Source organism: Balaenoptera ricei, chromosome X, assembly GCF_028023285.1.
Source record: "Balaenoptera ricei isolate mBalRic1 chromosome X, mBalRic1.hap2, whole genome shotgun sequence".
Lineage (NCBI taxonomy): Eukaryota > Metazoa > Chordata > Mammalia > Artiodactyla > Balaenopteridae > Balaenoptera > Balaenoptera ricei.
In genome coordinates this window covers 63,608,357-63,635,432 of record NC_082660.1, presented here as the reverse complement: position 1 = coordinate 63,635,432, position 27,076 = coordinate 63,608,357, and the positions used below count along the sequence as shown (strand labels likewise).

Below are 27,076 nucleotides of genomic sequence, written 5' to 3'. Positions count from 1 at the left end.
TCTTCCCAGACCAGGGCTTGAACCCGTGTCCCCTGCATTGGCAGGCAGATTCTCAACCACTGCGCCACCAGGGAAGCCCCCAATGGCATTTTTTACGGCGCTAGAACAAATCATCTTAAAATTTGTATGGAGACACAAAAGACCCCGAATAGCCAAAGCAGTCTTGAGGGAAAAAAACGGAGCTGGAGGAATCAGACTCCCGGACTTCAGACTATACTACAAAGCTACAGTAATCAAGACAATATGGTACTGGCACAAAAACAGAAACATAGATCAATGGAACAGGATAGAAAGCCCAGAGATAAACCCACGCACCTATGGCCAACTAATCTATGACAAAGGAGGCAAAGATATACAATGGAGAAAAGACAGTCTCTTCAATAAGTGGTGCTGGGAAAACTGGACAGCTACATGTAAAAGAATGAAATTAGAATATTCCCTAACACCATACACAAAAATAAACGCAAAATGGATTAGAGACCTAAATGTAAGACTGGACACTATAAAACTCTTAGAGGAAAACATAGGAAGAACACTCTTTGACATAAATCACAGCAAGATCTTTTTTGATCCACCTCCTAGAGGAATGGAAATAAAAACAAAAATAAACAAATGGGACCTAATGAAACTTCAAAGCTTTTGCACAGCAAAGGAAACCATAAACAAGATGAAAAGATAACCCTCAGAATGGGAGAAAATATTTGCAAACGAATCAACGGACAAAGGATTAATCTCCAAAATATATAAACAGCTCATTCAGCTCAATATTAAAGAAACAAACACCCCAATCCAAAAATGGGCAGAAGACCTAAATAGACATTTCTCCAAAGAAGACATACAGACGGCCACGAAGCACATGAAAAGGTGCTCAACATCACTAATTATTAGAGAAATGCAAATCAAAACTACAATGAGGTATCACCTCACACCAGTTAGAATGGGCATCATCAGAAAATCTACAAACAACAAATGCTTGAGAGGGTGTGGAGAAAAGGGAACCCTCTTGCACTGTTGGTGGGAATGTAAATTGATACAGCCACTATGGAGAACAATATGGAGGTTCCTTAAAAAAATAAAAATAGAATTACCATATAACCCAGCAATCCCACTACTGGGCATATACCCAGAGAAAACCGTAATTCAAAAAGACACATGCACCCGAATGTTCATTGCAGCACTATTTACAATAGCCAGGTCATGGAAGCAACCTAAATGCCCATCAACAGACGAATGGATAAAGAAGTTGTGGTACATATATACAATGGAATATTACTCAGCCATAAAAAGGAACGAAATTGAGTCATTTGTTGAGAATTGGATGGGTCTAGAGACTGTCATACAGAGTGAAGTAAGTCAGAAAGAGAAAAACAAATATCGTCTATTAATGCATGTATGTGGAACCTAGAAAAATGGTACAGATGAGCCGGTTTGCAGGGCAGAAGTTGAGACACAGATGTAGAGAACGGACATATGGACACCAAGGGGGGAAAACTGCGGTGGGGTGGGGATGGTGGTGTGCTGAATTGGGCGATTGGGATTGACATGTATACACTGATGTGTATAAAATTGATGCCTAATAAGAACCTGCAGTATAAACAAACAAACAAAACAACCAATACTAAACCTTCATTGGGTTATTTGTATGGAAATATGTTAATATAAATGTTTCAGACATTACATGAAATTTCTAAAAATCTTATATTTGTATTTGTATGGAAATATATATGGAAATATGTTAATATAAATGTTTCAGACATAACATGAAATTTCTAAAAATCTTATATGTTCTGGTATAATGTTATAAGTAATAATCCTAGTTATTACTTTAAAATGTATATCTCAGAAATAACTAATTTTCTTGTCCACTGCATTATTATGAACTTTCATCAAATCTTTTTTTTTTTAAATTAATTAATTAATTTATTTATTTTTGGCTGTGTTGGGTCTTCGTTCCTGTGCGAGGGCTTTCTCTAGTTGCGGCGAGCAGGGGCCACTCCTCATCGCGGTGCGTGGGCCTCTCACTATCGCCGCCTCTCCTGTTGCAGAGCACAGGCCCCAGACGCGCAGGCTCAGTAGCTGTGGCTCACGGGCTCAGTTGCTCCGCGGCATGTGGGATCCTCCCAGACCAGGGCTCGAACCCGTGTCCCCTGCATTAGCAGGCAGATTCTCAACCACTGCGCCACCAGGGAAGCCCCCATCAAATCTTTAACTGTGGTCATTTTTAAGTCTTTTGTCATTTACAGACAGTTCTGGGTGTACTCTGATGCTTTTGCAAATATGTTCCTATAAAAGGGTTTCATCTTCAAGAAATTCATGGAAAAGACTCTGACAAGTACAGGTTTCTGGTAACTGACTGTACTGCTGAACTGAATGAATAAGCATTTTCAGAACTCTAATGAAAAACTGATGAACTCATAAAAGTGCTAACAAAAGATCAAGATAAAAAAAAATTAATTACATGGGACTGAGTGAACTGATGAGGATGAGTATAATTTTTGTGACTTTCTGTCTGAATTAAAAAAAAAATCCCACAAGGACTCAGAGGCAAAGAATATACAAATCAATTTTCACTGCAAAGTAAAGGAGCTGTTACATTGGAGGATTACTGGACTGAATGTCAATATTATGACATAGTATGAGTGTGTTTCATGTTTGGTAATTGCAATCATTGTTGCTTTTGTTGTGGTCATCCATGTACAATGCTTGGTGTCAGTCTACTTATCTCTTTTTTTTTTTTTTTTTTTTAATGATCTACTCATATTTATTGAACAACTTGGTGCCAGGTTCCAATGTTTAGTCATTTTATTTAGGCTTTTGGTTACTACACTTGTTAAAATTTTCTCATACACTTTCCCTGCAATTATATATGCTGCCACTAGGTAACAGTAGTCATATCAGTATTCTGGGAGGTGTGTGTTTTGCCCATGTCTCAGGTAAGAAGCCAGCTATTACAGACTTATAAGTTCGCATTTTTTTTTTTCCACTGTAACAGCTCCTTTACTTTGCAGTGAAAATTGATTTGTATATTCTTTGCCTCTGAGTCCTTGTGGGATTTTTTTTTTAATTCAGACAGAAAGTCACAAAAATTATACTCATCCTCATCAGTTCACTCAGTCCCATGTAATTAATTTTTTTTTTCATCTTGATCTTTTGTTAGCACTTTTATGAGTTCATCAGTTTTTCATTAGAGTTCTGAAAATGCTTATTCATTCAGTTCAGCAGTACAGTCCGTTACCAGAAACCTGTACTTGTCAGAGTCTTTTCCATGAATTTCTTGAAGATGAAACCCTTTTATAGGAACATATTTGCAAAAACATCAGAGTACACCCAGAACTGTCTGTAAATGACAAAAGACTTAAAAATGACCACGGTTAAAGATTTGATGAAAGTTCATAATAATGCAGTTGACAAGAAAATTAGTTATTTCTGAGATATACATTTTAAAGTAATAACTAGGATTATGACTTATAACATTATACCAGAACATATAAGATTTTTAGAAATTTCATGTAATGTCTGAAACCTTTATATTAACATATTTCCATACATATTTCCATACAAATACAAATATAAGATTTTTAGAAATTTCATGTAATGTCTGAAACATTTATATTAACATATTTCCATACAGATAACCCAATGAAAGTTTAGTATTAGTTGTTTTGTTTGTTGTTTTATACTGTAGGTTCTTATTAGGCATCAGTTTTATACACATCAGTGTATACATGTCAATCCCAATCGCCCAATTCAGCACACCACCATCCCCACCCCACCGCAGTTTTCCCCCCTTGGTGTCCATATGTCCATTGTCTACATCTGTGTCTCAACTTCTGCCCTGCAAACTGGCTCATCTGTACCATTTTTCTAGGTTCTGCATACATGCATTAATATACGATATTTGTTTTTCTCTTTCTGACTTACTTCACTCTGTATGACAGTCTCTAGATCCATCCACGTCTCAACAAATGACTCAATTTCGTTCCTTTTTATGGCTGAGTAATATTCCATTGTATATATGCACCACAACTTCTTTATCCATTCGTCTGTTGATGGGCATTTAGGTTGCTTCCATGACCTGGCTATTGTAAATAGTGCTGCAATGAACATTCGGGTGCATGTGTCTTTTTGAATTACGGTTTTCTCTGGGTATATGCCCAGTAGTGGGATTGCTGGGTTATATGGTAATTCTATTTTTATTTTTTTAAGGAACCTCCATATTGTTCTCCATAGTGGCTGTATCAATTTACATTCCCACCAACAGTGCAAGAGGGTTCCCTTTTCACCACACCCTCTCCAGCATTTGTTATTTGTAGATTTTCCAATGATGCCCATTCTAACAGGAGTGAGGTGATACCTCATTGTAGTTTTGATTTGCATTTCTCTAATAATTAGTGATGTTGAGCATCTTTTCATGTGCTTCGTGGCCGTCTGTATGTCTTCTTTGGAGAAATGTCTATTTAGGTCTTCTGCCCATTTTTGGATTGGGGTGTTTGCTTCTTTGATATTGAGCTGAATGAGCTGTTTATATATTTTGGAGATTAATCCTTTGTCCGTTGATTCATTTGCAAATATTTTCTCCCATTCTGAGGGTTGTCTTTTCGTCTTGTTTATGGTTTCCTTTGCTGTGCAAAAGGTTTGAAGTTTCATTAGGTCCCACTTGTTTATTTTTGTTTTTATTTCCATTACTCTAGGAGGTGGATCAAAAAAGATCTTGCTGTGGTTTATGTCAAAGAGTGTTCTTCCTATGTTTTCCTCTAAGAGTTTTATAGTGTCCAGTCTTATATTTAGGTCTCTAATCCATTTTGAGTTTATTTTTGTGTATGGTGTTAGGGAGTATTCTAATTTCATTCTTTTACATGTAGCTGTCCAGTTTTCCCAGCACCACTTACTGAAGAGACTGTCTTTTCTCCATTGTATATCTTTGCCTCCTTTGTCATAGATTAGTTGACCATAGGTGCGTGGTTTAATCTCTGGGCTTTCTATCTTGTTCCATTGATCTATGTTTCTGTTTTTGTGCCAGTACCATATTGTCTTGATTACTGTAGCTTTGTAGTATAGTCTGAAGTCAGGGAGTCTGATTCCTCCAGCTCCATTTTTTTGCCTCAAGACTGCTTTGGCTATTCCGGGTCTTTTGTGTCTCCATACAAATTTTAAGATGATTTGTTCTAGCTCCGTAAAAAATGCCATTGGTAATTTGATAGGGATTGCATTGAATCTGTAGATTGCTTTGGGTAGTATACTCATTTTCACAATGTTGATTCTTCCAATCCAAGAACATGGTATATCCCTCCATCTGTTGGTATCATCTTTAATTTCTTTCATCAGTGTCTTATAGTTTTCTGCATACAGGTCTTTTGTCTCCCTAGGTAGGTTTATTCCTAGGTATTTTATTCTTTTTGTTGCAATGGTAAATGGAAGTGTTTCCATAATTTCTCTTTCAGATTTCTCATCATTAGTGTATAGGAATGCAAGAGATTTCTGTGCATTAATTTTGTATCCTGCAACTTTACCATATTCATTAATTAGCTCTAGCAGTTTTCTGGTGGCAGTTTTAGGGTTCTCTATGTATAGTATCATGTCATCCGCAAACAGTGACAGTTTTACTTCTTCTTTTCCAATTTGTATTCCTTTTATTTCTTTTTCTTCTGTGATTGCCGTGGCTAGGACTTCCAGAACTATGTTGAATAATAGTGGTGAGAGTGGGCATCCTTGTCTCGTTCCTGATCTTAGAGGAAATGCTTTCAGTTTTTCACCATTGAGAATGATGTTTGCTGTGGGTTTGTCATATATGGCCTTTATTATGTTGAGGTAGGTTCCCTCTATGCCCACTTTCTGGAGAGTTTTTATCATAAATGGGTGTTGAATTTTGTCAAAAGCTTTTTCTGCATCTATTGAGATGATCATATGGTTTTCATTCTTCAATTTGTTAATATGGTGTATCACATTGATTGATTTGCGTATATTGAAGAATCCTTGCATCCCTGGGATAAATCCCACTTGATCGTGGTGTATGATCCTTTTAATGTGTTGTTGGATTCTGTTTGCTAGTATTTTGTTGAGGATTTTTGCATCTATATTCATCAGTGATATTGGTCTGTAATTTTCTTTTTTTGTAGTGTCTTTGTCTGGTTTTGGTATCAGGGTGATGGTGGCCTCATAGAATGAGTTTGGGAGTGTTCCTTCCTCTGCAATTTTTTGGAAGAGTTTGAGAATGATGGGTGTTAGCTCTTCTCTAAATGTTGGATAGAATTCACCTGTGAAGCCCTCTGGTCCTGGACTTTTGTTTGTTGGAAGATGTTTAATCACAGTTTCAATTTCATTACTTGTGATTGGTCTGTTCATATTTTCGGTTTCTTCCTGGTTCAGTCTTGGAAGGTTATACCTTTCTAAGAATTTGTCCATTTCTTCCAGGTTGTCCATTTTATTGGCATAAAGTTGCTTGTAGTAGTCTCTTAGGATGCTTTGTATTTCTGCGGTGTCTGTTGTAACTTCTCCTTTTTCATTTCTGATTTTATTGATTTGAGTCCTCTCCCTCTTTTTCTTGATGACTCTGGCTAATGGCTTATCAATTTTGTTTATCTTCTCAAAGAACCAACTTTTAGTTTTATTGATCTTTGCTATTGTTTTCTTTGTTTCTATTTCATTTATTTCTGCTCTGATCTTTATGATTTCTTTCCTTCTGCTAACTTTGGGTTTTTTTTGTTCTTCTTTCTCTAGTTTCTTTAGGTGTAAGGTTAGATTGTTTACTTGAGATTTTTCTTGTTTCTTTAGGTAGGCTTGTATAGCTATAAACTTCCCTCTTAGAACCGCTTTTGCTGCATCCCATAGGTTTTGGGTCGTCGTGTTTTCATTGTCATTTGTCTGTAGGTATTTTTTAATTTCCTCTTTGATTTCTTCAGTGATCTCTTGGTTATTTAGTAACGTATTGTTTAGCCTCCATGTGTTTGTCCTTTTTACGTTTTTTTCCCTGTAATTCATTTCTAATCTCATAGCGTTGTGGTCAGAAAAGATGCTTGATATGATTTCAATTTTCTTAAATCTACTGAGGCTTGATTTGTGACCCAAGATGTGATCTATCTTGGAGAATGTTCCGTGCGCACTTGAGAAGAACATGTAATCTGCTGTTTTTGGATGGAATGTCCTATATATATCAATTAAATCTATCTGGTCTATTGTGTCATTTAAAGCTTCTGTTTCCTTATTTATTTTCATTTTGGATGATCTGTCCATTGGTGTAAGTGAGGTGTTAAAGTCCCCCACTATTATTGTGTTACTGTCGATTTCCTCTTTTATAGCTGTTAGCAGTTGCCTTATGTATTGAGGTGCTCCTATGTTGGGTGCATATATATTTATAATTGTTATATCTTCTTCTTGGATTGATCCCTGGATCATTATGTAGTGTCCTTCCTTGTCTCTTGTAACATTCTTTATTTTAAAGTCTATTTTATCTGATATGAGTATAGCTACTCCAGCTTTCTTTTGATTTCCCTTTGCATGGAATATCTTTTTCCATCCCCTCACTTTCAGTCTGTATGTGTCCCTAGGTCTAAAGTGGGTCTCTTGTAGACAGCATATATATGGGTCTTGTTTTCGTATCCATTCAGCCAGTCTATGTCTTTTGGTTGGGGCATTTAATCCATTCACATTTAAGGTAATTATAGATATGTATGTTCCTATGACCATTTTCTTAATTGTTTTGGGTTTGTTTTTGTAGGTCCTTTTCTTCTCTTGTGTTTCCCACTTAGAGAAGTTCCTTTAGCATTTGTTGTAGAGCTGGTTTGGTGGTGCTGAATTCTCTTAGCTTTTGCTTGTCTGTAAAGCTTTTGATTTCTCCATCAAATCTAAATGAGATCCTTGCCGGGTAGAGTAATCTTGGTTGTAGGTTCTTCCCTTTCATCACTTTAAGTATATCATGCCACTCCCTTCTGGCTTGCAGAGTTTCTGCTGAGAAATCAGCTGTTAACCTTATGGGAGTTCCCTTGTATGTTATTTGTCGTTTTTCCCTTGCTGCTTTCAATAATTTTTCTTTGTCTTTAATTTTTGCCACTTTGATTACTATGTGTCTCGGCGTGTTTCTCCTTGGGTTTATTCTGTATGGGACTCTCTGCGCTTCCTGGACTTGGGTGGCTATTTCCTTTGCCATGTTAGGGAAGTTTTCGACTATAATCTCTTCAAATATTTTCTCTGGCCCTTTCTCTCTCTCTTCTCCTTCTGGGACCCCTATAATGCGAATGTTGTTGCGTTTAATGTTGTCCCAGAGGTCTCTTAGGCTGTCTTCATTTCTTTTCATTCTTTTTTCTTTAGTCTGTTCCGCAGCAGTGAATTCCACCATTCTGTCTTCCAGGTCACTTGTCCGTTCTTCTGCCTCAGTTATTCTGCTATTGATTCCTTCTAGTGTAGTTTTCATTTCAGTTATTGTATTGGTCATCTCTGTTTGTTTGTTCTTTAATTCTTCTAGGTCTTTGTTAATCATTTCTTGCATCTTCTCAATCTTTGCCTCCATTCTTATTCCGAGGTCCTGGATCATCTTCACTATCATTATTCTGAATTCTTTTTCTGGAAGGTTGCCTATCTCCACTTCATTTAGTTGTTTTTCTGGGATTTTTTCTTGTTCCTTCATCTGGTACATAGCCCTCTGCCTTTTCATCTTCTCTATCTTTCTGTAACTGTGGTTTTTGGTCCACAGGCTGCAGGATTATAGTTTTTCTTGCTTCTCTTGTCTGCCCTCTGGTGGTTGAGGCTATCTAAGAGGCTTGATGGGAGGCTCTGGTGGTGGGTAGAGCTGACTGTTGCTGTGTCAGTCTACTCATCTCTTGTAAAAATAAAATACAGTGTGTGTTTGTGAAGAAAAATAAATAAAAATAAAACTGCAATGACAGACCACTTCACACCCACTATAGGCGGGCAATAATAATAATAGCAATAATAATAAATAGAAAATAACAAGTGTTGATAAGGATGTTGGAACACTGGAACCCTCATACACTGCTAGTAGGAATGTAGATGGTGCAGCCACTGTGCAAAAGTCTGGCAGTTCCTCCAAAGGTAAAACAGAGTTACCATACAACCCAGCAATTTCACTTCTAGGTATTTACCCCCCCGCCAAAAAAAATGTATGTCCATATAAAGATTTATACATGGATATTTAAGGCAGCTTTATTCATAATAGCCAAAAACTGGGAACAACCAAAATCCCCTTTGACAGGTGATTAAACAAACTGTAGTACATCCATACTGTGGTATACTACGCAGCAATAAAAGGAACAAACTATTAATACACACAACCACCTGGCTGAATCTCAACATAATTAGAGTGAAGAACACAGACAAGAAAAAATTTACACTTTCAACAAATGGTGCTGGGAAAATAGAATACCCATGTACAAAATAATGAAGGTGGACCTTTACTTTACACCATAAAGAAAAATTAACTCAAAATGGGACAAACACTGAAATGTAAGAACTAACAATGTAAAACTCTTAGAAGAAAAGACGGGAAAAGTTTCCCGACACTGGATCTGGCAATGATCTCCTGGATATGGAACCAAAAGCACAAGCGACAAAAGTAAAATTAGGTAAACTGGACTACATCAAAATTTAAAATTTCTCAGCAACAAAGGACACAACAGAGTGAAAGGCAACCTATGGAATGGGAGAAAATATTTGCATAACATGTATCTGAAAAGAGGTTAACACCCAGAATATATAAACTCCTGCAACGCAACCACAAAAAGCAAACAACCCAATTCAAAAATGGGCAAAGGGCTTGAACAGACATTTCTCAAAATAAGGCACACAAATGGCCAACAAGCACATGAAAAGACACTAATCATCAGGGAAATGCAAATCAAAACCACACTAAGATACCACCTCACACCCATTGAGATAGCTACTTATCAAAAAAACAATAAATAACAAATGCTGACGAAAGTGTGGGGATGTTGGAACTCTTATACACCATTGATAGGAATGTAAAACAGTGCAGATGCTTTGAAAAACATTATGGAGGTTCCTCAAAAAACTACTGATAAAAATAGAATTATCATATGATCCAGTAATTCCATTTCTGGGTATATATGCAAAAGAATTGAAAGCAAGGTCTTGAAGAGATATTTGCTCACCCATGTTCATAGCAGCACTATTCACAACAGCCAAGAGGTGGAAACAATGCAAATGTCCATCAATGGATGAATGGATAACCAAAATAATATTCCATGGTATATGTGTGTGTGTATACATATCACAGAATATTATTCAGCCTTAAAAAGGAAGGAAGAGCTTCCCTGGTGGAGCAGTGGTTAAGAATCTGCCTGCCAATGCAGGGGACACGGGTTCGAGCCCTGGTCCGGGAAGATCCCACATGCCGCGGACCAACTAAGCCCATGCGCCACAACTACTGAGCCTGCGCTCTAGAGCCCATGCGCCACAACTACTGAAGCCCGCGCGCCTAGAGCCCGTGCTCTGCAACAACAGAAGCCCACACTCCACAACGAAGAGTAGCCCCCACTCGCCACAACTAGAGAAAGCCTGCGTGCAGCAACAAAGACCCAACACAGCCAAAGATAATAAAAAACAAAACAAAAACTCTCAAAAAAAAAAAGGAAGGAAATTCTGACACATGCTACAACCTGAATGAACCTTAAGAATATTATCCCAGATGAAATAAATCAGTGATATAAAAACAAATACTGTATGATTCCACTTAGGTGAAGTACCTAAAGTAGTAAAATTCATAGGGACAGAAAGTAAAATGGTGGTTGCCAGGGGCTAGGGGAGGGAAAAATGGGGAATTACTGTTTAATGGGTAATAGAGCTTCAGTTTTGCAAGATGGAAAGAGTTCTGGAGATTGGTTGTATAACAGTGTGAATGTACTTAACACTACTGACTACACACTTAAAGGTTAAGATGGTAAATTTTGTGTATGTATTTTACCAATTAAAAACAAAAGAGTACATGTAACTGTATGATTCCATTTATCTAAAATTCTAAAAAGTGCAAACTAATCTATAGTGACAGGAAGCACATCAGTGGTTGTCAAGGGACAGGGAGGGTAGAGAGAAGGGAGGAGAGAGGAGAAAGGGATTTCAAAGAGGCACGAAGAAACTTTTGGGGGTGACAGATACACTCATTATCTTGTCACGACAATTTCACAGGTATAAACATACAACAAAACGTACCAAATAGTACACTTTAAACATGCGCCGTTTATTGTATGTCAATCATCTCAATAAAGCTGTTTTTTAAAAAAAGGATAAATGGGATGTACTAATAAAGATTAAAGCTGTACCTCATCATCAATCTTCATCTGGAAATCTTCCTCATTTTCTTCTTCTGGAGCAAAAAAGGACTTCTCACCATAGCCAGCATCCTGGAAGAGGACAAATCCATGCGTAAGACAAAGCACAAGTTTCAATGAATACCAAGTACAGAACACCAAAGCCCATTTTGCATAAAGAATGGATTCTGTAAAGTCTTAGGCGTACCTATCACCATTCTACATCCTTAGGCTAATACATGTGGATAGTTAAGGCCCATAAGGAAGCGAAATAGAGATGGCTCATTAACTCAGTGGGACAGAGCTGTGCTATCCCACCCCAGCTAGATCTTTCCTATTTTGGCCTGATAAGGACATTATGCTTCTCTAAACCACATGTCCAGCAGCATCATCATCTCTGCCCACCTGGAAGGCTATGGAAAACAACTAAGAAGTACTTTCCCTGCTAACACACCTGTCTTACAAAGAACAGAGATTAAAACCACCACCCAAATGAATGAGCAACCATTTTCAAAGCAAAACAATATGCCCTAAGTCCCTCACTAAGCCTTCCCACTGGTATTTAGCTACAATGCAGTTTACCCCAGAACTGATGTACACAGAGTACATCATACAGTTTGACTTTATAAATAATTGGTAACAATCTAGTAACCATCATTCGTAAGCCAGTGAGAAAAGTCTTCATCCTCATCTCTCTGAAAAAAACCCATAGGCATAAGTAGTGCCTAAGAGGAAGGTGTTCACCTTCAGCCGCTGCTCTGCAGCTATCATGCTATAATAAGCGCAGCACTGCTCTGGAGACACCATAGCCCTGATCTCCTCCTCAGTTGGTAAACGAAAATCAGACTTCAGCACCCACCAGTTTGAGTCCATGCCTAGAAAAGACAGAGAAAATGAGACCATTCTGAATCCCAAAGGCCCTTTCATTGACAGCCAACAGGGATGGCAAAACAAGACTGAACTAGGCAATGTCCTAGAAGGTATCAGGCCTAGCCACAGTTAGCCTGACTGTCCGGCAAAGAAAAGCCCTGCTGCTAGGTTTCCTACATCTCACGTAAGACATCCAACAATCACACTGAATTTCCTGACAGGCAAGATTAAATAGCAAAAAAAAAAAAAAAATTAAATAGTAATCAGAGCCTCCATAATTAGAAGATTTGCTACCTCCTTTTGATGACTTTATTGTTTTTTTTCTATTTTATTAACTGTATGTTTATCCTTTTAACTGGAAGCCCTAATTCCTTTCTTGGAGAGAGGCAGAGAGGACATATAATCAGTCACAACTGATGACCTGTGCGTTTGAAGTCAGCGCAGAGCTTTAGCCTCTTCCGGATGCTGCTTTCTGAATGGGAAGGAAAGGCTTTTTTTATATCTTCCATTCGGATCCGCCGTGGCCGATCTTTACTCTTCCAGAACAGGCGGTAAATAAAAACCTGCCCAACAAACCGAATTTTTTTTATTTGGCAAAGTAAGGATAAAAGTCCTCCCCAGGGCCCCTTCCCCTGCTAATCCCCTATGTGTTTTGATCTTTCCTGGTGTGCCCCCAAATCCACATATCCTTTGACGTACACCCAGACCCCCTCCCTATCCTCTCATTCTTACCTGGAGAAAGTCTCGAATATGTGTATTGGCCCTTTTGGAGTTGGGCCCAGGAACTTCAAACAAGGGGCACTGCTGTCCAACCACAAAAATATCCACTAATTCTCGAATATAGTAACCTTGTCTTGTGCGAATGATAAGGAAGTCAGTTTCTGGCATCTTATGAAGATAAATTGGAGCACGAAAAAGATTGTTCTCAAATGCCTAACAAAAATAAAAACACAAAAGTTATATACAGAGAAACCCTGGAAATTTAGTAAACTAATGAGAAAGGAAAATCAAGCTTGTTTGCTCTCTATCCCCATTATGCCATCTAAGGTGTATCGAATAACGTAAACAAATTATAACATGGAATATCAAATGGGATTAGACAGATAATTTTTTACCCACTGGCTACCTTTAAGAGTCAGTAGTGGGGAAATTACAGGATTTGGATTCAGATGACACTGGCTCTGCTACTCACTGTATGATGTCAGATAAATTACTTAATATCTATGAGCTTAATTTTCCTCATCTACAAAATGGAGATATTTAAAACGCCTATACCTCACACGATTGCTATAAAGATTACATATGAAAATCACTTTATAAACTAACAAGTACCATACTACTACCCTAGACCTAGCATAGCCCTTGACATAATATGTGAGATCAAAACATTTGTTAAGTAAATTAATAAAAAAATAAAACAACAAAAACAACTAATGAATTAGAAAGTGTGCTAGAAAAGACAGACCAAACATGCAGGACAGAAACATTTGAGCTTGTTTAAGTAGCAGCCAGATGAGGATCAACTATCACAAGAACCTGTGATTCTAAGGAAAGACTTCTCAAAAAAATCAGAAAAGTAGAAAAGAGAGAGGATCTTCAATAGATAGGTGTGGAAAGAAAATTCTAAATGTGGAAAAGAGTTACAGGAGAAGGTAAAAAGGGATCTCTCTGAGAGACTACAAAAGTAGCCACAAAAGAAGGGGATGGACTGGTAGAAAATCTCAATAGCAAGTTACAGGGATAGGAACTCCAGGAACAGTATGAAGGTGATACTCAAAATTTGGTGGGAAATGGACTACAGATGTAAAGGATAAAAAAACAATGTGCTTTGTGGATGTTTTAAGAGAATAAGCAATAGAAACAATGGAATAAAGTAGGTACAAGAGCAGGTAAAATGGTTAAGATTGCCAAGAGAAATGAAGTGGGGCGGGAGTGGGGGGGGAACAAGGTAGAAGAGTGCTAAAGATTTCCTCACATCATTTGTGGACCTCTGTACCTTCCCTTAACAAGATATGTAAAAGCTAGGTTAGCAGAGGGCATCTCTATACCCATCAGAACAAAGAGGGGAAAAAACCATTTCACTACAGCTGGGGACTGTAAGTAGCACAGTTCAGGGTGGTTCAATACTCACAATGACCACGACTACTATAATCAAAACATACCCATCTTACACATACAAATTAAACATTCATAAATTAACTATAGTAAATTTTTTTTTAAGATTTTTTTTTAACGTGGACCACTTTTAAAGCCTTTATTGAATTTGTTACAATACTGCTTCTGTTTTATGTTTTGGTTTTTTGGCCCTGAGGCATGTGGGATCTTAGCTCCCCAACCAGGGATCGAACCTGCAACCCCTGCATTGGAAGGTGAAGTCTTAACCACTGGACCACCAGGGAAGTCCCTATAGTAAATTATTAATCCCAGGTTGACTTCCCTATGCCACCCAGATGTTTCTGGACTTCTTACCACTATGTATTTTCAAAAAACTATTGCAAATTTAACTTACTGAATAACATAATAAGGAGCCAGTTTCAATAAAAAGATGCAAAAAATTTTTGGATTATAATCATTTTTAGTTTATATTGCTCTTTCCCATATTTGATGTATAAATAGTATCTCAATCAACTAGAATTGGTCCTTTCCGGGCTGACTAGCTCCTCATCTGTCAATTTCCTTAGGAAAGAGTTACAACAGGAAATAATTCCTCACCTGAAGTAATTGTCCAGGATGGAGTGAGCCTAGAAAAGGAGATGTATGGCAGTAAACAGTTTCTCCATATTTACAATCTGGGGCTCCGGGATCTTTTCCGGGTTTCTATAAGGAATGCAGCAGACCCAGTTATTATCCCAGAATATAATCAATAAGCCTACACAAAATATTCTATGAGCATAGCATTCTACTAATAGTACTACCTGCAAAATGGATATCATTCCTTCCTCCCAATAAATTCCTAGTATAAAATAACAAAATACACGTTCACATATGATCACTGGATATTTAACTACAGCTATACTAACAACAAAGATTTTCTGAGCAGACTCACCCGCTTATAGTAGTTTTTAATCTTGGTTGCCATGCCAACCTGCATCATTAATGGTCCATTTTCCTCACTATATTCTGCAAGAATAAGATCTCCATCTTTGCCTGTGAGGTCCTGAGGTGTGCGCATGAAAAACATCTCTCCACCACCTGAAGCTTGCCTCTCTTGTTCTCTCATCTGCCGAGAACAAAGACAATACGGTACAGCTACTGACAGGACAATAATTACAGAGTGATGTTGTTCACTGAGACATCAAAAACTTTTACTTGCCTTTTTTTTTTCCAACTTCATAGCAAAAATTGTCAAACATAAAGTCAAAACTATGAACACCTATTATCCCACCACTTAGATGTAACTTTATATTTTGCCATATTTGTTTTATCTGTAACTATCTCTCAATAGATTTTGCTGAACCGTTTTTCAAAGTTGCAGTTACCATGGCACTTCACAGCATTTTCACATGCATCTCCCAAGGACATTCTCCTAAATAACCACAATAACATTCTATCACATCTAAGAAAATAAATAATTTCCTAGTATCATCTAATATCCAGTCCATCTCCCCCATTTGTACTCCAATGTCTTTTATAGCTGTTTTCTTCTAACCAAGATAACCAACCTTAGCCTTCTTTTTGATGTGCTTTAGCAAGGGCTGGACTGAGTGGGGACCTGGCTGAGATAGTGCCCCAAAAGAGTACTTCTTCAGAGGTGGGCGATGGAACTGCCGTAGTTTAATGGGCCCCATGTGGGTGGGAAAGAAGGGCTGCCGTAATTCCACAGCAGGAATTGAGTGCTAAGACAGAAATATAAGGGTTCAAATTAAACTCCAGCCTAGGCAAGATTTACCCATATCCTCCATCAGAAGAAAGCAGTGGTTCCCATTCACCACAGAAAAAAATGCTACTTTTACCTGGATAATATTTCCTCCAAAGGTGCCTCGAAGACCCTGTTGCTTAGGGTAGTAATATTCATCATTGGAGAGATTCCATGGATCTTTCACTTCTGGCTGAGACATGTTCTAATGATACATCATCAAACCTTAGTCAGACTACCCTTCTCCATTACCTTTCTTTGTTCTTCTAAACACCAAACCCCTTTTCCCTTCACAGACCTGCTGTGGTTCCTCCTTGATGACTCCTGTTTTCCCTAACAGAATTCGACTCTTCTTCAGAGATGATTCCTTCTTACTCTCCTTGGAGGGAGAGTTAGAAGTAGCCTCTTCCTTTTCATCTGGAATTTCTGAGGAAACAAAAGTCACCCTGGAGTTGTTATCCCTGAAGATTCACCTTTCCTACTGACACCTTTGCAATTCCTAACCAGATTTCTCATCCTTCTCCAGACCACTTCTAGTCCATGATTAACTCCAACCAAACTACACTCCTGACATCTCCAAGGTACTACTTTCCAACATTCCTACCTTATGAGTTTTCCCTAAACAATACACAAATACTAGAAACTGACAGCCACAACTTTGCTGTCTCAAACTGCTATCAAGAAGCTTCTAGTCTTGACCTTCCCAACCCTTCTGATTTGCTCCTGCCCCAGACATTAGCAGAGCAAGCTGTCAATTATGGAGGAGAAACACTGACCCAGCCAGTACCATACCCAAAATGAGGTTCTCATCATTGGGATCAAGTGTCAAAACAGGAGGCTCCAGGAACCGGGGCATGGCCTGAGCATCCCAAATGATATTGTCCTCCCAGCGTCCATACACTAGCTCCTCATTGTCAATGGGAAAAATGGAGTACCAAGGTTTGTCATCATCCAGGGTTGCTGCAAAACCTAGTCAAAACATGAGGAAACAATAACAAACAAAACATTTATGCCCCCTTCAATTCTAGCAAAGGGAAAAGGAGCAAATGCTAGTAGTTACTCATGTGGCTACTGAAAAGGAACCTAGTGGATACAGTGTACTTTTAAAAATGTTGCAGGGCTTCCTTGGTGGCGCAGTGGTTGAGAGTCTGCCTGCCAATGCAGGGTACATGGGTTCGAGCCCTGGTCTGGGAGGATCCCACGTGCCGCAGAGCAACTGGGCCCGTGAGCCACAACTACTGAGCCTGCGAGTCTGGAGCCTGTGCTCCGCAACAAGAGAGGCCTCGATGGTGAGAGGCCCGTGCACCGTGATGAGGAGTGGCCCCTACTTGCCGCGGCTGGAGAGAGCCCTCGCGCAGAAACGAAGACCCAACACAGCCATAAATAAATAAATAAAAATCTTAAAAAAAAAAAAATGTTGCAGACAAAAATGTTCACTGCAATGTTTTTTTATAATAGTCAAAATTTAAACAGCTAAATGTTTAATAACGGACTGATTAAATAAATTATGGTAATAAATGATGGTAAAATATGCTAACAATAAATGTAGTAAAATATATTATATTTAAAATACAATAATTATTGGTAAATTATGAAAACATCCATGTATGACTGCTATGTAACTAATAAAGTGTTTAGATAGAAGGGAAGGAAAAAGAAAAAAAACTATTTCTTAGATTTAGAAGACATTTTTGGTTTTCCTCTGAATTATAAAAGAAATCCAGATTAACTCAAGAAAATTTGGAAAATACAGGAAAGGTATAAAGAAAACTGCGACGCTGTTTGTGATCTTACAAACTAGAAGGAACCACTGGGAATCCCATAGTATATTCCCTTTTAGTAAACTTTCTGTTTATATAGTGTGTTTTTCTTTTTCACTTATGCAAACAGGGTATCAAATATGCCCCTTCATATCTGGGGGTTTTTTTCCATTTAAAATGAGTTTCCCATGTCATTAAACATTTTTATGAAGAGCTTTAAATGACGTAAAATAATATTACATTACGTGAAAAACACAACATGTAAAATTGTACCTATAGGAATGAGCTCAGCTATATACACACAAAAGACAGAAAACTGAAAGAAAAATACACCAAAAAGTTAAAGCTGATAGTCTCTAGATGGTAGGATTACCAGTGATTTTTGACACTGTACTGTATCTTCAAAGTTTTCTACATTAAGCATAGCATACCTTTTTTGAGTGTCCACGTGTATTTAAGGAGGAAAAAAGCAAATTCTAGAATGATAAAGATAAAGGGCCTTTGTAAACAAAAGTAGACTATAAAGATAAAAGCATTGTTACAGTTCCGAAAGATCTTTAACTTCAAAGTAGTTTTCACATTTTTCTAATGAGAAATCAGAGTCCAACCTAGCTCATTAACAGTGTAAAAAAAACATTACAGACTAGAATCAGGGCTCAGATCCAAAACATTTCACTGTCCCTCAGCAGCCAAGATCACAGCTAAGCCTACTTAAGATGACTGAGATGAAGGACAGTTTGTGCTGGACACAGCAGGCATAGATGCACACCTTGTTGAACATTGTAAGCCATGGCATTCCTAGTCATGCTGGAAGGAAGCCAGCCTGCCAAGCTTGCACGCTGTGGTTTTGTCCCTTTGTGTTTGACATCCTCCCCATCCCAGATGATATCATCCTCCCAATGCAGCTGTGTCACCATCAGGAAGTTTTCATCAGCCAGAAGATCAGTGCCACTGCTTTCCTCAAGTTTCCTTAAGTCCTACACAAGCAGGAGAGGAACAACAAATCCCTGAATGGTCACTCGTCAGAGTTCCCACTCCAAATCCCACAACAGATACATCAAATGTGGTCTCTGACTTGAGAGAAGAACCTGATGACGAAGGGGTATCTGCCTCCTCCCACTCCTAGTCTGGCGCAGCACTCATCTCACAAACAGAATCCTTGCAGTGGGGCCAAGTTGCCAGGGTGATATACCACACCAAACAAAAGGCTTGGACACCTCAATCTCCCACCAAGGAAACCCTACCTAGTGTCTCCCCAGTTGAAAAGTAAAGTAAAACTGATAGGGCTCTGGGCACAGTGATTCCTTTCTTACATACCAGTGTTACTTACCTCCATCATTCTACATTTCATCACAGGTTCAAGTTCCATCTTTCTCAGTTTGAAGCCATAGTCAAACCCACTGCCATCTTCAGGAACACCCAGCATATCATACCACAGTCTAGCAGGACCATAACGCCACTCAGCCACTCTTGGTTTGGTGTCTGTCACTTTATCTGTATCTCCAGTTGACTGGGAAAACTTGGACTCCACAGGAGCCATCATTGTGATCTGTAACAGAATAAAGTAGAGGGGAGGAAGATATCCTGATCCCAGATGCCCTAAGGCTACAGGGAGTTAACAGGCAGGAGGGGAACTCAGAGGAGCCATAAGGATGATTCTTGAACAGGACTGCAGTTAGAATGTAAACAATGGAGGTATATCATGGCATACTCTATCATTCAACTTTCCTACTCATCAGTGTATCACCATCTGCCTGCCCCCAATACTTTTCTATTACAACAGGGAAGGGACAGCCACTGGGATTGAAATCGTGATTACTTAATGATAATCAGCACAGGACACTGCCTGCTAAGGTATTATTTTCAATTTAGACATAAGCTAGGGAGAACTCATTTGTTCCCCTCTTAGATCTTAATTCCAGATCTCTACTTTGCCTACTTCATCATCAGAGAGACACTGCTCTGGAGGTGGTGGTGGAGCGTAGTCGTAGTTCCACAAAGATTTCTGGTTGACTTCTGATTCTACTGAGCACTCCACCTCCTGGATCTGCTCTTCCTGTATTAGTTCACGGTGCTTCTTCTTCCTCTTTCTCCGAGCACTCCGCCAAACAGATGGGACATTCTTCCCTGGTCCAAAAAGACGTAGGAAGCGTAACACCTAGAACACAAAACATGCTTCTATGTCAGAGACTCAATGTCATATAGGAAAACAGTAGCTCTGAGTCTGGAAACTCCCTTGAGGATTCTACTCAACTGTGAGGGAGGGATCAAGAAATGCTGAACTCAGATTTATAACATCTACCAAGAAAGTAAAGTGCTCCTTAATAATTTGGACTAGTTCTTTTAAAACAGAAAGGACAACTTCTAATGAGAATTCTATAAATCACATGTACTATCAATGCACAAAACTTAAAAAAAGGAAACCCTTAGATTCTACCCATTCCGTATTCAGTATCTTAACAACACAACCCAGTATCTACAAGAGGGCAGTGGTTTGCAATGTGGGCATTCTCCACAGAAAGTACCTTCCCAGGACGAAATTCTGGGAAAAGTTCTGTGACACTCGGCAACAGCTTGGTGGCATCATGCTGCATAATCCCAGCCAATGGTAGGGTCAGCTTTCCATCCTCAGATTCTGCCTGTGTTGCTTCCTGAGGTCCCATCTCAGATTCTGAGTCAGAGGAACTACTGAAGTCCACTTTCTCTGAGGCCAAAGAGGAAGGGGCAATGATGGAGGGCAAGATGATGCCTTCTCCATCCTCAGACACTGCAACAAGGAAGAGAAACCCCTTTGGCATGTAACTGTGAGCATATTTCCTCAAATTCAGCCAACACCCACTCTAGGCTTAAGCATGGCTCAGTGGCAGGGGATACAGTTCCAAGCACCCAGATTACTAGTATGCAACCCAGAAAACTCATTCCAACTCATTATCTCCCACCATCCCCAACTCACCTTGTACCTGGTACCCTGGGGTTGTGATGAGAGAAAACAAACACTATTACTACATTTACTACTTTCTGTAAGTATATTAGGTTAAAGAAATGTGACCAATAGAAAAATTACATAACACTTTTATACCAGTCAGGCCTCATGTCCGATTCAGGGACCCATAAACTGGAGAGATTTTTTAAGCCCACAGGGTAACAATGAAATTATTTAGCATAAAATAAGATCTACGCCACAAAGTTACCAAATGCTACTTAGCCTGCAGACTAAGAAGGAAATGGCTTAAAACTCTAATAGGAGACACTTAGGTTGACATAAGCCTCAAAATACAGGAGATCAAAGACACTGCTCTTCCCCAATCTTCTAGCCTAGAACAGGGTTACTTACTGCTGTTGCAGACATAGGAATAGGTGAGATGATCATTAAAGACCCTGCCTTTGAAATCTCTGACTCTGACAGCTGGCTCTAAATGACTTATACACATTCTAGGTGCCTTCCTATTTAATCATTTCTTTTAAAGAGAGTCATCTAAACAGGTAGTTTCCAAATACCAGTACAGATCAGTTGCATCAGAAATTACTTGGGGGAATTCTCTGAAATCCCTGAGCTCTACCTCAGATCTTCTGAATCAGATTCTCCAAGGGTGAGAGTCAGAAATCTGTATTTTTTTTAAAGACTTGAGGTGATGCTGATGGGCAGCCAGATTTGAGAACCACACTGACCTAAACTACTTTTTCTTGAGCGCATGTTAAAATACTGTTGTCAAATGTTTTAAAAGTAAAATTTCCCTTTAATACTGAAATTTGAAAATTGTATGAATCACTTCTAGAAGTTGTGTCTTTTCCTAGCAGCTTAATTTTGATAGCCCCCTATGAGCATGCCAAAAATTTGGATCAGGAATGGAACTTGCTCCTTAGAAAAAAATAGACAGTCTCTACTTACCACCAGTAATAGCATCCTGGTCCTTATCCTTCTTCATTGGTCCTGGGGGTGGAGGTGGAGGAGGCATCAACTTGCAATCAATGTCTTCACAATCAGCATCATAGTCATCCTCATCATAATCTAATAAAACCAAGAAAGTGATCTCCTCAATATCCAGAATGTCACACAACAGCCTTGAGCTCCCTTGTCATTCAAGAATTTAAAGCACCACATGAAGAACTAGGCAGATGCCTTGAGAACACACAACAGATGCAGCTTCTGCCTTCAGAAAGAGATGACACCATATCACCAAGTGCTGTTAACACCATGTATATCTCATACAGGAATTTAGGAAGCTCCCAAGAACTGTTTAAAACCTTTGCTCCTTCTCCTGGTCAAACCCTGTTCCTTTATTTTCATGCTACTCAATCTCATAACTGAATTTAACATTCTTCTTTCCTCTGTCAGCTTAAGACTGGACTTTTTTCTCACCTCCCAAGTCTTTGACACATTTTTTTCTGTCTACCTTCTACAGTCTGTTATTCTTTTCACTACCCTTTAACCAGTGGCATCACTCAATACTTAGTCCTGAACACTCTGCTTTTATTCCTCTATACACTCTCCATTCCCTTTCTAAAGAATCACATTTATCCAGACTAAACTCAAATCTGTTATGTCTTGCCCTGACTTAGCCCCTCTACGATTGCACTGCATGTTCTGCTGCCTGAAGAGCTTTTCCATTCATATATTCAACAACTGCATTTCGTATCACACTGAAATATCCTTCAACTCTTTTAAATTCCCTTTTGTTACTATCAATACCACCTCCATCCTCATTTTCCCAGCTTATGATTTTAGCCTCCTGTCTCCTTCATCAATCTCTTACCCCCAACACACCTTTTCCAATCAATCATTAATAGTAGTCATTATAGCAACTTCTATTCACTGAGCTCCCATTATGTGCCATGTACTTTTAGCTATTTTACCTATAATCCTCCCAATAATGCTGCAAAGTAGGAATTATTCTGAGATACAGAAGTGAAGTGACTTAGGGTCATACATGTTTTAAGTGACAAAGTCAGAATTCAAGCCTGGTTTAACAACAAAGTGTCTTTCCAACACGCTTCCTCACTCACCAAGTCCTACCGATGTTTTATCAGCAACTCTCAAGTCTGACCCTGCCTATCATTTTCCACAATTGTCACCCTACTCCAGACCTCGATAACTTTACATCTAGCCCACAAGAACTGTCTCCAAGTTAGTCTGCTCCTTTACCCTTTTTCTAATCAAAACCCCAAAGCAACAAGCATCACTTTTCATTTTCATTTAGGAAGGAAAGACAACTAACATTTATGGAGCATCCACCATGACACTGTCCTATGTAGGTGCTTTCATACCATGTGATAATGAACTTGAATTCCCACCAAAGTCCTATTAATGAGGTAGGTATTAATACACTTACTGCAGAAAAAAAACTGACAGATTATTACAAATGAGAAATCCAAGCCTCAGAGACTGAGCAACTTTTCCAGGGTCAAACTAAATATGGAGTTGGGACTTGAACCTATGACATTCTGACTCCAAAGTCCATCTTCTTTTCATTATACCATCCTGCTTCTTACTCAACAATCTATATCAGTTTACAATTCTTTATGGCAGCAAACCCCAAGTAATGTGTACATAAAGGTGCTGTCAAATTGCTCTATGGTTGGTTCTTACTTGTTTTCCACTCCTTCCAAGAAAACCTGCTGGCCAATTCCCCGCACACTACTTGCTTATTTCTATCTCCAAACCTTTATGCAAGCCATGTTTCCAAACCACAATACCCTGCTGCGTCCTCTTCATCAAACCTTATCTTTCAAAATTTTGCTCAAAATTCACCTCCATGAAGCCTCTTCTAATGACCTCCATCTACTTCTAATTATTCCAAAGAAACACCCTTATCAATCAAGCCGTGTGAAGGGGCCAATGCCAGGGAAGGAGGAAGCTAAGGGCATAGATAAAGGTACCCTCAGAGGACAAGAGAACTTGGAAATGAGCTTCTCACACTGACTGAGACTCTATCAAATACAGCATCCTCCTTTTCCAGGAGGTCAGCTCACACAACCCAACTAAGAACCGCTCACCTATCCTCTTCCTTACCATCCCTAGCCAAGACAACAAATCCAAAACTGAAAATTACAACATGCCCTGAAAAATCAGAGCTGCTACCACCTCCCCATCAGCCTATGTCAGGGTGCTCAAACAAATAGTTATGCTATTTGACTTAGCTAGTCTGGCAGCCCTTCAAAATTAAGTATAACACTCTATACAGAAATATGAGCTGGCAACTAGTTTATGTCTTCTTATTATTAATAATTATGTTTTGCATTCATTTATCTCACCTTCCCCAAATGATAACAATATCCCTGAAAGTAAGGCCTGTATCTTCTATTTTTCTAGGTTACTTCTTGTGTATGTGGTGCAGTTAATTCTCTTTATATAAGAAGCACCCAAATCTATTAACTGGCTCTGAAGAAACTAAGTTCAGCTCTCTACCAAGGTTTTATCTATACTTCTCAGCAGCCTGAAATCTAATTCAAAGAGGTGGATAATGAATAAACAGTGAACAACTTCACACAAAGTCCCAAACAGTGAAAGGTAGTATAGGGCAGTGGAAAGAATGAACTAGGATCAGCAAGTCTAGGTTCCAGACTACAGAGCCGAGCTCCTCAAAAATCAGAAAATGGATTTTATTATCTTTGTACTTTACTGTCACAGTTTATAGGACATAACGGGTGCCTAATGCCTAATAAACTGAAATGCTGAATTAGAAGGTCTGCCACTAGCTAACTACAGAACTTTTGATAAAGTTCCACATTTTATTAAAGTTTTCTGAAGTTCCAGGTTTCCATATCTATGAGGAGGTAAAGAATAAATAACCACTAAAACCCCTTCAAACTCTGACATTTTGATTCTATAATGTAGCACCTTATACCAGGGAGGAAAACCTATGTTGTGAGCAAGCATTAAGCGCACTGTGTCGCCCAGGTAGTGAGTGATTAACAGAAGTTGAGCCGATAAATACATGTGCTCGTTTATATACAACATTACATACTTAATCTTTCTTGAACTACCAATTCCTTGAGGGCAAAGACTGAGTTTAAATAGCATCTAAAACAGTACTGTGAACCCCATAGGTACTCAAATACCAGATGATAAGGAGAAGAGAATTATCATCCTTATTTGGCATTCACCAAGAATTTGGGACTAACCAGTATGAGGAATAAAAGCCTGAGTATAGTAACGCTGCCCCAGAACACAAAAGAGGACAGCAGCTACTTGGAACTGAGCTGACAAAGGGAGAGAAGCAAAGACATAAAGAGCAGAAACAATGACAGAAAGCTTGGATAGAAACAAACTGGACTACACAGCAAGAAAATGTACTGGAGTGCTCTTACTGATGGCACCAAAGAATCACCTGCATGGCAAAGGGGCTGCAAGGTCCCCATTGTTTGCTGGTATCTTCGGCTTTCATCTTCTGCTACCTCATTAATGTCTGAATAGTCCACAGCATCTTCTGTACTCCTGATCCATCCTATAAATAAAAGGTGGGGGGGGGGGGTAGATCTAAACAAAGAGCAAGAAACTTTCACTCCCTCAGATAATTCCCATTGAAAAGTACATGTACAGTTAAGTGGCTAGCCTCCTCCCCCACCTTACTCCCCATGACCCAGACTTCACCTTCATCATTTACCAGGGCACCGTCAGTCCCAATCCATTCTTCATTTGCTGTGAGTTCAGTGATCAGGCTGCCCAGACCCAAAGCCCCCAAGCCTGCCAAGTACTTCTTACACTCCTGAAAAAGGGACAGCACCAGAATCAAAGACAATACCTAAACCTAAGTTTCCCACACCCACAAGGCTTATTTCCCAGATCCACGACAAAGCTATAAATCCATCTGAAAAACGACTCGGCAGCGTGCTAAAAGCAGCATCGTATCTGAGAACTGTAAAGTACATCTTCCACTAAACTCCACATTGATCAGATCTTTATTAACACATCATGTCCAATTTCATCACCATCCTTTAAACTAATGTAAGGAAAGATTATTCAAGGAACCCCCACCAAGACTAAATAAATGGAACAGCAGTTGCCTGAAGAAAGGCTAAGGAAACTGAGGTCATTCCGATCAGAGAAAGCAAGGCAAGAACTTTACTGCTGTCTTTATTGTGTGTTGCAGGGAATGAGGAATATTGGTCAGTATTTTCTCCTTGAGGAGACGAACTTAAGATAGGTGAGTGTCAGGCACAAGAAACAATTTCATGAATGTCAGTGAACGGTGGGAAAACTATGTAAGAAGTGCACTGGGACCAGAAGGGGTCTGCCCCGGATGGTTTGAACATTGGCTGTTCTAAGAACTGGGACCTGAACCACGTGATTTGGTGCAGGTCCTGTCCTCTCGCTCTAGAGCCACCTCTAGTCAGCGGTGGCACAAACGCAGTTTCAAGAATCTCCAAGGTTCTCGTAGCAAAGGTTTGAAAGCACTCTCACTAGGTTAAGCTGCTATTTTTCCATCTAACTAGCTCCAAAGCCACCCATATCAGCGCCGCTGACGTCCCAGAGCTTGCCTACTGTTCTCCTCTCTTGTCTCCACCCTCGCCCAAACTGAGCCCCCTCGCTCTCCGTTACTGCACGATCTACTGGCATGGCAACTGCTTCTCTGGTCCTCTTCGCGTACGTTAAGTGCGCCCTCTCACTGAGGGAGGGCCGCATCGCCCTCTTTTTCCGGTTCCTAAGACCACTCAACTCTCCTCACTCCACCTTTTCCTTAGCCGATCCACCCCCAGCCCTATCCCCACGCCCACCCCCTCACATCATCCAAGACGCTTTCCCCCTCCAGCTGCCCGGCTCCATTGATGTTGCCGAAAAGGAAACCGGTTAAAGAAAATGGGCCGCCTCCAGCGGAATCTTCATCGCTGTCCGTGTCTGACATGATGGCGGCGTCGGCGCCGGCAGCCGCTACGGGGAACAGCAAATCCCAGCCTCGCCCCACAAGCCGGAAATAAAAATCCATGTCGCCCAGAAGTGACTCACAGAGTTCAGTGACCAGCCCCTACCGGATGCGGAATAAAGAAAAAAAGAACCGGAAAGGCCGCCAGTCCTACGAGAAAGGAGAATTGGTGTCACTACCTTACTAGAGGCTTTTGATTGGACTATACGCGATCAGGAGGCTGGATCTGTGAAAAGCGGTTAGTCAAAGAAAATGTTCGGTCCCGCCCCCTTCCACTTACCTAAGCAGGAGCTGTCTCAGTGCACTGGGGGGGGGGGGGGGGAGAGAGAGAGAGAGAGAGAGAGAGAGAGAGAGAGAGCGCTTCCTAGGTCACGTGATCTACGTCCTGGTAACCGCACGTAACCACGCCACAGGACACGGAAGTAAAGATTAGAACCGGTTTTTCTTGTCTGT

At 39.6% G+C, this 27,076-nt stretch overlaps 1 protein-coding gene across 15 annotated transcripts in view; it reads right to left on the bottom strand.

Annotated features, from left to right (window-relative positions):
• The window catches only part of TAF1 (TATA-box binding protein associated factor 1), a 105,281-nt gene extending 78,604 nt beyond the window's left edge, over positions 1 to 26,677 (bottom strand). For 8 of the 15 annotated variants that reach the window (XR_009500366.1, XM_059911829.1, XM_059911825.1 and 5 more), the window contains exons 1-19: positions 26,486 to 26,677; positions 25,354 to 25,468; positions 25,091 to 25,207; positions 21,652 to 21,771; positions 20,288 to 20,529; positions 19,702 to 19,920; positions 19,093 to 19,311; positions 18,532 to 18,739; positions 18,194 to 18,238; positions 16,795 to 16,971; positions 16,301 to 16,428; positions 16,100 to 16,207; positions 15,809 to 15,982; positions 15,193 to 15,366; positions 14,859 to 14,963; positions 12,879 to 13,079; positions 12,568 to 12,709; positions 12,021 to 12,151; positions 11,289 to 11,369 (exon numbers count right to left, since the gene is read on the bottom strand). Coding sequence is in view for 14 of the 15 variants with exons in the window: in XM_059911829.1 (XP_059767812.1) it covers positions 11,289 to 11,369; positions 12,021 to 12,151; positions 12,568 to 12,709; positions 12,879 to 13,079; positions 14,859 to 14,963; positions 15,193 to 15,366; positions 15,809 to 15,982; positions 16,100 to 16,207; positions 16,301 to 16,428; positions 16,795 to 16,971; positions 18,194 to 18,238; positions 18,532 to 18,739; positions 19,093 to 19,311; positions 19,702 to 19,920; positions 20,288 to 20,529; positions 21,652 to 21,771; positions 25,091 to 25,207; positions 25,354 to 25,468; positions 26,486 to 26,605 (2,826 nt within the window). In the remaining variant the exon portion in view is untranslated. The remainder of the gene's footprint in view (positions 1 to 11,288; positions 11,370 to 12,020; positions 12,152 to 12,567; positions 12,710 to 12,878; positions 13,080 to 14,858; positions 14,964 to 15,192; positions 15,367 to 15,808; positions 15,983 to 16,099; positions 16,208 to 16,300; positions 16,429 to 16,794; positions 16,972 to 18,193; positions 18,239 to 18,531; positions 18,740 to 19,092; positions 19,312 to 19,701; positions 19,921 to 20,287; positions 20,530 to 21,651; positions 21,772 to 25,090; positions 25,208 to 25,353; positions 25,469 to 26,485) is intronic. The other 7 variants (XM_059911839.1, XM_059911835.1, XM_059911827.1 and 4 more) reach the window with 3 other exon arrangements.
• Between the last annotated feature and the right edge of the window lie 399 nt (positions 26,678 to 27,076).